Here is a 14,494-nt window from a genome sequence, read left to right as displayed (position 1 = left end):
CTTTCTTTCAAATGACACCTTGCCTAGAACTCTGACTGATTACCATAGCTTTATAGTAAGACTTGAAGTCAGGCTATGTAACTCCTCAACTTGTTCTTTTTCAAGGTAGATTTGGCTGTTCAATGCATTTCCATAAAACTTTTTAAGCAGCATGGACACTTCTAACCCCCCCCCCAAAAAAACCCTGGGTTGTTTTATTGGCACTGCATTGATTCTAAATATTAATTTAGAACTTATATCTTAACTGGAAGAACTGATATCTTAACCCTATAATGTTAACATCTTACCATTACTGAGACCTCCAGTAACGGATCTCTTTATGTTTCCTCTGATTTGGATTCATTAAGCTTCTTAGATCTGTGGGTTTGTAGTTTTCATCCAGTTTGGAGAATTTTTAGCCATTATTTCATTAAATGTTTTTCTATCCCTCCTACCTCTACATCCTTTTCCACACCTGCCCTGACATAAGCAGCTCTGAACTCCAGTCTCTGATGGCTTCACCCAGTTGAGACTCTCTTGCTTGGGTTCTGCTTGGGTTCTGTTTCCCTGTGCAGTGTTTGGAACAGTGTTCCCAGACAGAAAGCCACTCTCCTTGTGTGTTCCCCTTCTCTCAAGGATCACAGCCTTTGCTGTCTGTTATCTAACACCTGAAATATAGTTCGACAAGTTTTATAGTTGTGTAAGGCAGGAGAATAAGTCTAAAACTCATCACTTTCTCATGGCCAAAACCAAAAGTCTGTCCATTCACACTTAAGAGCAATGAAGTAAAAATCTATGTGGACAGTCCACGTAAGTGGGACTTCATGAAACTTTCAAATGTCAAAATATGTGGGATTTTACTCTGGTTAATCTCTCCAGAAAAGTATCTTCCAATCTCCTTTCTGGAAGGAGTAGAACCTGGATTGTCAGAATTCTGGAGCTGGGCAGAGGAAAGAATTTAGTTGGGGATGGGTGGGTTGACCTCTCTTCAAAGAGTAAGCAGATCTTCCATTCATCCTCCAGATGTCAGTTGCATTCTCTATCCCCATCTCCCATGTGCTTGATATTAAGCACCTAATTAATAACTCACTAATTCAATTTGTCAGGAAATTATGCCTCACTTCCTGGACAGAGGGGTAGGAATAGCTGTCTGACTGGACCCTGGGATCCTGCCCTTGTCCTGGTACCTAAATTTTTCTAAATCTAAAGTTTTTCTAGGATTCTGTGGGGCAAATTGTCTTGTTTTTTTATCTAAATGTCCCTTCGCAGGAACTAAATTTTGACTTTCTTCCACCCCATTAAGTCATTTTCCTTTCTCGTGTTTACTTTCCATCTTCACATTGTGTTCAAGTCACAAATGTCTCCTCATTTTATCAAGGAGGGTCTCATGCCTCTATTTCTTATTGTCCTTTTATTATACCTACTTGAAGCAGGAGGTTCCTGCCTCTGTTTGGTTAATAATTCCTTCTTAACTATATTAAGCTTTTCAGTCACGTTATCAACATTTTTTACTCTGCTTTTGCTGTTTTTCAGATTCTTTGTTCATTACTGTTTCTTGTATCCCATATCATCTTCATTCTTAGATTCATTTTACAGTTGGCCAGAGTGCATCATTTTTCAGAGCATGCACAATTTTGTATAGCATACATGTCTTTATTTTGTTCATCCTCCAAACAGTATTTGACTGGGTATAAGATTCTACATTTAAAATTATTTCCAAGATAACTTTAATAGCATTGTTTCAGGCTTTTTTTCCCATTTATATGGCAGATCAGATGTTCAGAGAAACCTCTTCAAGCTATCACAAATGAAATTGCTGGCTAAAACATCTGGATGGGTGAAGCAAAAGTAAAGCAATTCCTCAGAGGCAGAAAGGAGAACTCTGTTTCTCTGCCTTTCTTCCTTCCGTGACTCTGTCCTGGAGTCAAGAGTCGCCATGCATTTGGCCAACTTTTACATTGGCTCTAATACCCACAATGGACCAAACCCATCTCTTGTCCCCAAGCAAATAATCCCTCTTTGTTTTACAAGCTGTTCTTAAGACTCCATCTTGAGAGCCATAGGTCCAACCACTCCATGTACACAGGGAGAGAGAAAAAGAAGGGAGAGAGAGGAGGAGGGGAAATGTCCACCTAGCAGTTCCTCCAAGCAATCCTTTCATAATTACCCTGTTGTCTGCCCTCTCTGACTCTTCAGCTTGGGATGTCTCCCAGAGCTCCATTGAAAGCTATAGCTGTACTCCTTCCATCCAGTTTCTCTAAACTTGCTTTGCGCTGTGTTATTCTGCTGTGGTTTCTCTGCCCATCCAACTCAATTTGCTCTTTGTCCTTCAAAAATCCTTCAGAACCTCTGGTTGTCTTATGGCAATTCATTGTGTTTTTCGGTCTTGTAGACTTTCTTTTTATAATACCTTTTTTCTTGTTTCAATGTACCACAGTGTCTGATACATAGTAGGTATAATCAATGTCTTCTGAATACAAGAAAAATGGACATGCCTTAGATGAAAAGATGACCATGATGTATTCATTCATTTATAAATCCATTCATCTATTCAGTAATTTTTAATGGGATCTGCTGTGTACTAGACATAGTTGTAAGCACTGGGAAATAGCAGTGACAAAACAAAGTTCCTCTTTTCAAGGAGTTTATATCCTAGAGTGTCATTAGGTTTTTTAAAAATACAAGTTAAAACATAGGTAAGGAGAACAGGTTAGTGGTTACCAAAGGGGAAAGGGGGGAGGAAAAAAAGGGTAAAGGGGCACATATGTATGGTGATAGATAAAAACTAGACTATCGGTGGTGAACATGATGCAGTCTATACAGAAACTGAAATATGATAATATACACCTGAAATTTACACAATGTTATAAGCCAATATGACCTCAATAAAATGATTTTTTTAAAAATAGGACTGGAGAAGCAACATACAAGAAGGCCTGTTTTAATTGCCTTTCTTTGCGTTTCTGTTGGTCCTTAGCACGACTGATTCAGACTGTTCTAGGTGCTTGGGATACAACAGTGAACAGAGTAGGCAAACCTTTCTGCCTTCTTGGACACCATATTCTAGTGAGAAATGTCAGACACTATACAATATACATAATAAATTAGTACCTTATGTGGCATATTAGCAGGTGATAAGGATGATGGAAAAATAGAACAGAGTAAGGGAAATTGCAAGTCTGAAATATGGGGTGAGCAGCACAGGGCTGCAATTTTAAATAGGGTCGTGAGGGTAGACTTCACTGAGAAAGGAACATTTCAGCAAACATTCAGTAACATTTCAGTCAAAGTGCAGGATTGTACTTGAAAAAGGAAAGGGAAGAGTATTTTAAGCAGAAGGAAGAGCAAATGCAAAGGTTCAGTGTGGGAGCAAGCCTGCCATGTTCTAGGAGGAGTAAGGAGCCAGTGGGCCTGGAACAGAGCAGGTAAAGGTAATGGAAATGAGAAGTGAAGCCGGAGAGGAACTGGAGGAGGTGGGTTGGTGCAGAGAATGGCCCTTTAGGTCCATGTGAGGATTTGGCTTTTATGGCAAGGGAACCCGGGAGCCATCAAAAGGTTTTGAGAAGAGTGAAATTGTCTGACATACTTTGAAATGATCGTTGGGGCTCCATTAGAATGGACAGGAGGGAGGAAAGGATGGAACCAGGGACACCAGTTGGGTGAGCCTTGTAAGGAATCAGGTGATAACGATAACGAAAAGGTGATAGTGGTACTGGTAGCAGTAGGCTTCTACAAAGCAGTCAGATTAAAAGTACAGCCAACAGAACCTCCTGATGGATCTGAGGTAGGATGCCACCATGGCCTGAGCAACTGCAAAGGCGGAGCTGCCATCAGCTCAGGTCAGGACTATGGTCGGGGGAGCAGTGGAGATCAGGAGTCCAATTTAGAATTGGTTAGATCTGAGATGTCATTGCAATATCTAAGTGAAGCTATCGATAGGCCATCAGGTTCTGGAATCTAAAGTTCAGGAGAGAGCTCTGGGATGGAGATTACAATTTGAGAGTCATATGCATGGATATATGTATCCTTCAAAAGTTGGAAAAGATCATTTTGGAACGTTGGTACATAATTTCCTTACCTACCACATCTAATTGTCCATGTCTTTGAACGCTTTGTCTATGGCACCAGTGTTATCAACAGTTGACTACTGTGTGTGTCCCCTCCTCCCCACTGCCTCTGCCAATTCCCTGGTTCACCTATCTCTCACTTGGTTGAGATGCTCCTGCCTCCCGTGGGTTTCCCAAGGCATCCCACACCTGGCCATCAGATCAGTGTGACTAAAGCACACCTGAGATCATGCAGCCACTCCTCGAGGATTACTTGTCATCTGACGAATTAAAGGACCAAACGCTTAACCTACCATCACAATCCAATCCCAGCCTACCTTTCCAAACCTACAGCTCACTAGTACCCTTTACACACACCATGTTCTTTGCCCTGTTCCTACAGGCTCTTGCCTGTGTGCTTTGCATCCTGGTTCCTCCACCAGAGAGACCTTTCCTCTGCATCCTTGAATGCCTAACCCCTGCCCGTTCTTCATGGCATGATGCAAACACTGCCCGCTGCAGTAGACCCTAGCTGACTGGCCCATATGAAGATAACCTTTCCCACCTCCAATCCCGACTGTCGGGTAGAGGAAGAGCATGGCCGGGGCAACATTTCCCAAAGTGAGGGCAGCAGGACGAATACCAGGCCCAAGAGAAATTCTGGGAGGGATTCCATGGACAAACAAGTTTGGGTAATACTCTGCACCACAGCCCTCTCTTAGAAATCCGCATTATGCAATCACATATGGAATGCTCTCAAAAGTCCTTTGGTAAGGAAAAAATATAGCTTTGTTTAACCCAGCTTTCATAAATGTATTTGACTTTGGAATGCTTTTATCACAGAATACGTATTAACCTTCTATGGCACCAGTGTTCCAAGGTTCTCAGATAGTACCTGGAGCTAGAGACCTGAATTCTAGTCTGTATAAGTCAGTGCTGGTTTTTCCCCAGGCCCAGACCCAGGTAAGGCAATTGTGTATCCTAACACAGGTGAGATGCTGTCCCCAGGGCCAAGCAGGGAAACCAGACATCCCAGCGTCTCTAGGGTAACCATACCTCCCAGGAATAGAGTTTCCTAGACACTGGTGCTAGGTTCGTAGGTTTTGACGGACACGCCCCTCAAGTTCCTAAAGATTACATGGCTTACTTCCCCCACAATGACTTATGGCCATATGGGTTATGATGCCAGATTACTAGCTGTATAAGCTTGATCAGGTCATCTCTCTTTATGGAACTCAGTTAACTTTCTCTCAAATGAAGGGGCTGGTCTAGATAGTACCCAGCGTTTCATCCAACTGTGATGAACTGACTCTATGTGTCTTTCTTTGAACCTTACCCGCTTCCGACATATGGTCTCTCTTCCCTACTATCCCCGAGATCTGGGGTCTCTTTCCATGTTATTATTCCATCTCCTTTAGAGTATGCCAGAGGATCTTGAACACAGTTGGAACTCAATAAATACATGCTGCATAAATATTTAAAGATGACTGAGGCATTTAAGCCTCCAAAAAATTCAAAATTAGTCTTCGAGATGATGAAAAATTAAATGAAACCTAAGAAGTGAAATGATCTGGTCAAAGCAACAAGCACTACAGAGAACTAATTCCACACCACTTTCTAGCACTACCACCAGGGACCGAGCACCGCCAACAATGGCTACCACAGGACGTTGACTCTGTGAAGGGTGCAGCTCCCAGCAGCTCACAAGTTAGAACCCTCGCACCGACCCTGTTAGGTGGGTTCTATTATCATCCCCCTTTACAGATCAGAAAACTGAAGCACAGAGGGGTGAAGTAACTTGCCTAAAGTCCCCCAGGTGCCAAGCGATGTATTCAAACCCCCAGTAGACTAGCTCAAAGCCCACCCTTGACCACTGTATAACCTGCCTCTCCCTCCCTCCCTTTCACTGGCATTTGCTCACCCCAGGTTATCACCCAGGTAGAAACTGAGGCCCAGAAAGGCTTAAAGATTGCTCAGGGTCCCACAGCTCTCTTTCCACAATGCAACACCGATTCAGCAGGCCCAACCCACTACGATAAACCTTTGTCACACCACTGACAGCCATCTGCTGAGAAAGGGGCACAGGAGTAAAGTGGAGGCTACAATCCGGGGACTGTAGAGCAGGGGATAAAGAGTTAAAACTGGCAATGAATGGAAAGGAAGAGGTGTCTTTGGGCAACACATTGAAGGAAGAAGTGACAGCCCTGGGCTGCCACCTGAAGGGAAGGTGAAGGAGCGTGAGGCACCTGGGGAGGTGACAGAATGGACAGCAAGACCCCAGGGGGTGGGGAATCCAGACAAGGAATAGTTTAGGGAGGATAGAAAAATCATGTTATTTGTAATTGGATCCATTTTCAACACTTGTCCAAAAATTATAGAAAAACATGCCTTCCAAAGCCAGGAAGCCTAGTTTGGGATTGGGCAGGTTGAACCGAAGCAGCATTCACAAGAGAATCTGATACAGTGTGTGACACATAATAGGCACTCAATAAATGTTTGTTCCAAGTAAAAGAGACAGAAAGAAGAAAACCTGAGAATTGCTTTCATAAAGAGAAAGGCACCTAAGGGAGTAGGTGCTCAATAAATACTGTTTTTTGTTTGTGTGCCGTGAGAAGCCTGGAGAGTTATAAAAGATTACCTGATATATTTCCAAGGAGCCCTTAGCCTCTGATTTTAATTCTCGAAAATTCCCTGGGGAGGCTGTGGAAGCTCTCACAAGGGACTTTTAAGAACATATTCTTAAAAGAGCCACTCGGAGGGGGTGGCCTAGATGATTGCAAAACAGATGAGTTGAGGTGCAGAGGCTAGACCCGGTGACCCCACGCTCCTTTTCAGTTCTAATTTCCACGTAATCAATGTCCTAGGAAGGTAGTTTCCACTCTGCTCTTCACGGAACAGAGATGGACTGGAGGGACCAGCAGACACCGCCATCCCACCAACTGGGAAAGGCTGAGTGATTTGGAAACCTTCCAGAAGGGCCTGGTTAAATTGTAGGCCATTTACTTATTCATGTAGAAATACACCACAGAGAGCCCCTTTCAAACGTGCACAGGGGAAGCAGGACAAAATGCTGAGGAGATTATCTGCTCAGAATTTGCTTTAAAAGAGCCCAGGCAGCCCTCATTTATTTTTGAGAAAATATATGATTAACCATAGTTAACTGTGAATTCAGATGTTGTGCATTAGACCAGCTCCTCAAAGTTTGAGAGCATTTAATATTATATATCGCTGCCATTTGGACTAAATTGTTTTTTTAATGTACACAATATTACAAATTTAATTTGAGCTGTTTGAATCAGTCTGTAAAAAAGATTTGATTATACCTGAGTGTTCTGGGCCCGGCTTTCTCGTATCTCAGTAATCTTGGCGGTAATTGGCTGATTAGGCGTCTCACACTCCATCTTTGCCTCAGTTTCCATGGTAATGTTACAGGAGCTATTATAGATGAGAACTTCATCTCTTTCCACTTTAGGGCTGAAACAAGAGGGGAGGTTAAATGGGGTGTCATCAATCTTAATGAAATGCAATTATTTTTACTCTTATTAATCATTGCAAGCCATTAGCTTGTGGCAACTACAAGCCACCATTTGTCAAATTTTGCAAATTTCTGTAATTTTGTTTCCATTCTTTTATTGTTTATTTGTTTTCCCTTTATCTGCACACCCTGCAATGAAAATGCACATGGTAAATATCTTTCACTGAAGCCTTCCTCTTTTCCAGATCTATCAGGGATGTTAGCAAAAGCTTCTCCAAGCCCAACTTAACAAGCAATGCGCAGACAATACTTCCAGTTCCAAAAATGGAAGCAAATGCTGGGGAGAGCTTTTTTCCCTTTTCCCCTTTCCTCTTCCCGTTCTTACTCACCCTTAGTGCTGGGGGAGTGAATTGCCTGGATCCCCCCAGGGCAGATGGAGAAATTGGAAAACCCGCACAACTGGCTAACTGGTCCCTAATTCCAACTGTGAAAAAATGAGCTCATTTAGGCTTTCAATTCCCTCTCCCCAGCTGATGGCAATGAGGCTCTGTTGCTAGCAGTGGAACATTAACTTAGTAAATTAATTAAACTTACTTAACAGCCCAGACTAAGGAGATTCGATATATGTGCCAGTTATACTACCAGCCACTTGCTTTAAAAGTCCTCTTGCTTTAAGGAGAGAAGCCAGACTGGATTTAAAATGAAAAACAGCAGTGTAGCTTTACAGAAAGTCTAAAAATATGTGGTCTAGAGGAGGTGGGAGCCCGGACATCGCAGGGTACTGTCCCCAACAAGTGTGATATTTATTCAAGAATAATCCTGGCTTTAGGCATTGTTGCAACTAACCCAAAAATGATTAGTAATAATAATGCATGATGTTTTATACTTTTCAACAATTTCATATGTCATTTCAGCCAGTAAAGTAGGTAGAGGCATAAAATATGTAACCCAAAGAGATAAGGGGATTTGCATAAAGTCAAACACAAAAGTCCAGCAGATTAGAACCCAGGTGTCCTGTCTCCTCTCAACCCTGGAGATGCTGACTGAACATCAGCCACGAAGATGGCAGATCCCATGGGAGGACCAGGAAGGGTAGTGGAAAGGGCGAAAGGTCACTGCTTGAGAAACTATAAATCATGTCGAACTAGAGCAGTTTTTTTCCAAATCAATGTCAAAATGGTTTCTCCCACAATTTGCTAGAAATAATGAGCAGGATAACTACCACATCTACTTAAGATCTTTTCCTCTTCGTGCTAAAATATTCCCAGCTCTGTATCTATCCAAGCTGTGACTTCCACACCCACTGTCCCCAAGACCTAGTGTCGATTCAATATTTTAAAATTGTGTGGCTCAGAACCGAACACACTTAGTTTGCGCTGCCACTGGGGCTGTGGTCTCTCTTTATCTGAGCTCTCCCCCCATGGCACCTAAGACTGCATAAATTTTTAGCCACCATGCTCAAATTAAGATGGTGGGAAACTCAAAGTCTCAGAGCGCCATCACCTGAGGTCTGCTCCGTACTGTGTTGGTTCAGCTGATTTTCTGAGAGGCATTAGCAGGCAGAGGGCAGGCTTGGAAACAGACCAGCTGGATTTGAATCCCCAAACAGATATCACCATCTACTGCATTGTGAAGGCATGACTCTAAGCTTTGGTTTCCACGTTTATCAAATGGAGTTACTAATCATCGAGACTCTACTTTATAGAGGTGTTGAGGAGATGGAGCAAAATGAAGCCTAGAAAACGATTTGTACAGAATTTGGCACACAGTAAATGTCCAATAAAGGCAGCTCTTGTTATAGTTTTTGGTGGTAGTGATGTTGGCAGTATTATCACTGAAAGATAAATGTAGGAATTTACATTGATTATTGTTATATGTTATCTCACTGAGGTGGACCCATTGCTCAAATACAGTTTGAATGTGGAGCCTGTAATGTAGCTACAAATCCATTTAGCTGAGCCATCATCCAGGGGGTAGACAAAGCACAGAATAAACACTGCACTGGGTCTTAGAGTCTCAGCTGAACTCAAAAATTCAGAAAGGAAAAGCAAAGTAAATAATTTTCAAATTAAAATGTAACGTAATGTTTAGATAAATATGGAAATATGATGCAATAGAACACAAAATTCACACAGACTTTTCAAATAAAACATCTGACTTCGAAGCAACCTAATGCTTGTGTCAAGCCACTTTGCGCTCTGCAGTGAGAACATTTCTTTGCTGCTGGGGGTCGGGGAGGTGGTTGGAATAGTTTAAGAAGCTCTCCTTCTATATTTCTGTTATAAATCCATCAGAAAGGAAATGAGGTTGGTTTACCACACCATCTTGTTCCTTGTGAATTGGTGCCCAGAGATCTACTTCTCTTTCTGAAGGCTCACAAACCATCTGATTAATAATTCATTCCAGAATTTTGTCAGCGATAACACAGGCTTAGTCGTCTGAATTTTCAGAATGCCCCCTTTTCACTTCTTAGGCAAGTCAAAGAATACTTGCCCATAACCTCTCTCTGTTGTGTGTGCCCCCCTCACATTCATTACCAGCAGCGGATCCTCAACTGTACAAGCAAGTTTTTTGCACTTGGTATATGGATGATCTGGGATACCGACTTCAACTCAAGAAAAGAAGTGACCAGCTTCCTTTACAACCTTTAGTCTTGGGCTCCCACTCTCCTGGCAAGGCTTCTTCTGCTCTTTCTAGACTCTTCATGAGCAAAGGTTAGAGTGAAATGGAGTTCAGTCACTCCGCCCTCCTTTCGTTGGCCTGTAGCAATGCACTGTCTTCCCCAGTTATGTTCTTCTTGACCTGAAAGAGTTAAAACCTCTTTCTGCTAGCTTAGACTTTCTTACAAGCTTTAGCTCAAATTTCTTTTTGTATTTGTCCCTGATTATCTCACTAGAGACTTTTTTTCATTAAAAAATCATCATCAAAATTAGCAGAGACACCAGGATATCAAAAATAGACTGACATTTACAAAATTTCAAAGTTTCTTAATAGCTACTATTCCATGTTTTCCTCCACAATAATCCTATGAATTAAGTAGTACAGTTGGTCATATTTAAATATAAATATAAATATGTATATAGAGAGACATCAATACAGATGATCTAGAGGTGATGCACACATACATGCACATACGTATTTATTTTGAGGGAATGTGGTAAAAATTGTTGGTTGAAATGGTGACAAAGAGAGTTCTGGACCTGAGTTTCCTGACTGCCAATCTACTGCTCTTTCAGTTGGTCTCTTCGGATCCAAAAGTGAGCAGGTAATCTTCTTGCATGTGCTCTCCAGCATGGGCAATAAAAACACTTGCAGTCATTCTGTCTCCCTCACTTAGCCTGAAATTGCTTCCTATGGCTCTGAAATCTCATTGAAGCCACGCAGCTGAGCCAAGGCTCTCATCACTGACACTGACAGCACGGCGTCGAGCTAAGTGCGCTGTGAGTCAGAAGCCTTGGGTTCCAGTGCAGACTCTGCCAAGGCTTGACTGTGTGACTTTGAAAAGACACTCAACCTGTTCTTAGAATAGAACCTAAGTTCTTATACTTTTTTTTGAGGAAGAGTAGCTCTGAGCTAACATCTGCTGCCAATCCCCCTATTTTTTGCTGAGGAAGACTAGCCCTGAGCTAACATCTGTGCCCATCTTCCTCTACTTTATATGTGGGACACCTACCACAGCATGGCTGGACAAGCAGTGGGTAGGTCCACACCCGAGATCCGAACTGGTGAACCCCGGGCCACCAAAGCAGAATATGTGAACTTAACCACTGCACCACCAGGCTGGCCCCCCTAAGTTCTTTACTGTGGCCTTCAAGGCCTTACCTGCATCCCCAAGCTCAGCTAGAGACTTTCTCTCCTTCTTACTCTACTCTTGCCCTTCTGGACTCTGACAGCTCATAAAATCTGTTGGGTCCTTTTCAAATATGCTGCCCCACTGCTGGGCTGTCCATAATGACAACTTCTCCTTAGCTCAGCATAAAAGACACTTCTTCAGAGAACCTTCTCCGAGCACATTGTATAAAGTGGACCTCCATTATTTTCTGTCACTTTATAGCCCTTATCACAATGTGATCATCTCGTTTATTGTCAGGCTTCTTCCCCACCCTGAAAGGCAGGGACTCTGCTGTCTTGTTCACCATTGAGTCACCAGCTCCTGGCACACTGCCTAAAACACAGTGGGCACCTGACAAAAACTGGATGGATGGATGGATGGATGGACCAACTGGGCATATTTCTGTCACAGATACGCATGTCTACCTTTGCCAAATGACATCCACAGTGGTAGTGGCTGGCGGAGGTATCAGGTAGTTAATGCAAATGGGTTCCCTGCAAAGATCCTGGAAAGTAGGTCTCCAGGTTCACAAGCATAAACTTAAGAGGAACCAAGGCAAACCATTTGGCACTTGATTTTCTTAATGCCCCTTGTATCATTTGTAGTGCATTTTCTGGTTATTAAACTAGTATGTATTCACTGACAAAAATAGACAAAAACTCAGTGAAGAAAATAAATATCAGTACTCCAGCCACTGGGAAATAGGCGCTATCAACATTTTAAAACACATCCTTCCAGTCTTTTTTCTAACCACCTGTTTTCGTGTTTGCAAACATATGCACGATGTACACCACTAGGACTAAATTGATCCACTATTTTATGACCCGTGCCTTTCATTTCCCAATGCATTATAAGCATTTTCCCCTTTGGTTAAATATTATACATCATGATTTTTAAAGGTTCCTTAGTATTATCATTTGGATGCATTCTTTATCACTAAACACTTATTTCATTTCAACGTTTTTGTCACTATACTTAAACTTCAAAGAATATAGTTTTTCATAAATGTTACATATTTCTAACTGCTTTCTTAAAATCCCAGAAGTGAAATTGCTGGATCACAGGGTATGAAGAATTATAAGGTTATTAGTGCATACTGCCAAATGGTATTACTAGATAAGGCAATAACTTTCAATGGGGTCCGAGGTCCAGTCGCCTTGGCCACCTCCGAGAGTGAAGAGGAGGCGACAGAAGAACTGCAGAGAGTGGTTCTGAGAATGTAGACAAAGTCCTCAAAGTCAGTGGAGCCGGGAAGTGCTGCCAAGTACTTCTTGGTATCCAGCATTAGTGAGTTCTCAAATCCAGTCTCACTTGAGTACAGCCTCCGGCACCTCACCTCCCACGTGACCTAAACAGTGTTCTTCATGCCCTTCTAGAAAGCAAACAGCCAAGGAGGTGCCTGTCTTCCTCCGGCTAAACACAAACCTTTGGTGGCAAATCCATACACAGACTGTCTCAGACATCCCAAGTCAGACTGCCATGGAAAGGGCTGGCTCTCTCTTTCATCCTGGGGAATTGGTCTTCTTTAGGTATTTTTTAATGGGAAAAGGGGCCTTCATTAAATAATCAGATGTAACTACTCTATCTAAGCAAGAAACAAAAAGGGGGCAGAGCAATGCTCAGCGCTGAGCTGTCCCGCTGCGGAGGAAAACCGCTGCTTGTGGAAATCAAGGCCATCAGAATTACCAACATGGTCACATTTTTCTTTGTAATTTGCTTAGAAAAGGGGTTTTTACCTGGAAAGTTATGGTATTCAGTTGTTTGTTTTTTAAGTTCAAAAAATCCTTATAAGCTTACGGCTCCTAAATCCTAGATGTGCAGTAATTCCGCCTGCGCATCCCCCCTTCTTTTGAATAAACATTGTACAATCTGCTGGATTTCTCTATGACTTTTTTTCATACTTGTGAATCTGTTTGGAAAGAAAAGAAAAAGGAAAGGGGAAAAGAGCCTTCTGTTTTTCATAATGTCTAATCTTTTTCCCCATTGGCATTCACCAGATGTTGCTCTGGATCGGAAGATAAATATTAAAACCTCAGCAAGAACAAAGCGGGCTGTTTACTGGGTAAATTTTTCAGATGTTCTCTTGAACACTTGAAAAGACAGGAGATGCTTTGATATGCAGGCTGGCTGGAGTTCACAATGGAACGTCCCTCCAACAAGAGCAGTGGGCCCCCAGGGCCACGTCCACCCAGACTGCAGTTCCTTATGCCTCCATCAGTCCACTGGCGATGCCTCCCTGGGGAATGTCAGGGAGGGAGAGGAGGGGGTTACCTGATGAAGAGGCCCGAGAACCATGGAGACGCTGACTCTGTCCAATGACCTGGTGCAAAGAGGCATGAGGGGCTTTCTTCACAGATGTAGAAGTAAGGCCATGATGGGGGCAGGCTCTCAGTCCCCACAGTGACCGTCAAATCACACTGCACGTAGGTCCGGCTGGAGGCGTCACAGCCCTCCTCCTCGTGCTTCAGGCCACACAGGAAAGCCAACGACACTGCAGGAAACAGACACATTAGGATAGGTAACAACCACCAAAAGAAGTGAAGGCCTTACCTTGTTCCATGAATGAAGTTCATGTGTCACCCTTGACTAATAGGGAAATGAAGTTATCAGGCTACTTTTTTTTAAATGTATTGTGTATACATAATACATACAGAAGAATTTAAGTAACATTATTGTAAAGTATGAATCATCATCATCAGACAAATTCATCTGAGTCAACCAGCCGACATAAGATCTAAGAGAGCTGAGATGATCTCGAATCTCTGACCGTCGCCACACCCATCTCCTTTCTCCTCATCTTCGGAAAAACTGCCTGCATTTTCTAAACAGTTTTCTCACGTGGGTTTGTATTATTAAACAAGAGATTGTTGAGTTTGACTTGCTTTTGAGCTTTGTAAAACAGAATACATGACGTAATATTCTTGGACCTGCTTTTTTCACTCAATATTATGTTTCCAAGATTTATCCAAATTATCATATGTACCTATTTCTCGCACATTTTTGCTGCTGCTCAATATTGCATTGTGTGAAGGTACTACAATACATTTATCTATTCTCTTGCCAATGGACTTTTGGATATCTTCCAGTTTTTGCTACTTCAAAATTTCCTCTTGGGGATATTCCTTAAAGAGAATTGCCAGTACATAGGGCAGGTACAAGTTC

General features: G+C 42.4%; 1 protein-coding gene across 10 annotated transcripts in view; it reads right to left on the bottom strand.

Annotated features, from left to right (window-relative positions):
- The window catches only part of PKHD1 (PKHD1 ciliary IPT domain containing fibrocystin/polyductin), a 416,955-nt gene that overhangs the window by 332,274 nt on the left and 70,187 nt on the right, over positions 1 to 14,494 (bottom strand). For all 10 annotated transcript variants that reach the window (XR_006532025.2, XM_044776842.2, XM_044776843.2 and 7 more), the window contains 2 exons: positions 13,604 to 13,823; positions 7,349 to 7,499 (listed from right to left, as the gene is read on the bottom strand). Coding sequence is in view for 9 of the 10 variants with exons in the window: in XM_044776842.2 (XP_044632777.2) it covers positions 7,349 to 7,499; positions 13,604 to 13,823 (371 nt within the window). In the remaining variant the exon portion in view is untranslated. The remainder of the gene's footprint in view (positions 1 to 7,348; positions 7,500 to 13,603; positions 13,824 to 14,494) is intronic.

This window comes from Equus asinus, chromosome 8 (assembly GCF_041296235.1).
Source record: "Equus asinus isolate D_3611 breed Donkey chromosome 8, EquAss-T2T_v2, whole genome shotgun sequence".
Lineage (NCBI taxonomy): Eukaryota > Metazoa > Chordata > Mammalia > Perissodactyla > Equidae > Equus > Equus asinus.
The sequence above is the reverse complement of the archived record's forward strand: the minus strand, read 5'-3'. Positions and strand labels throughout refer to the sequence as shown.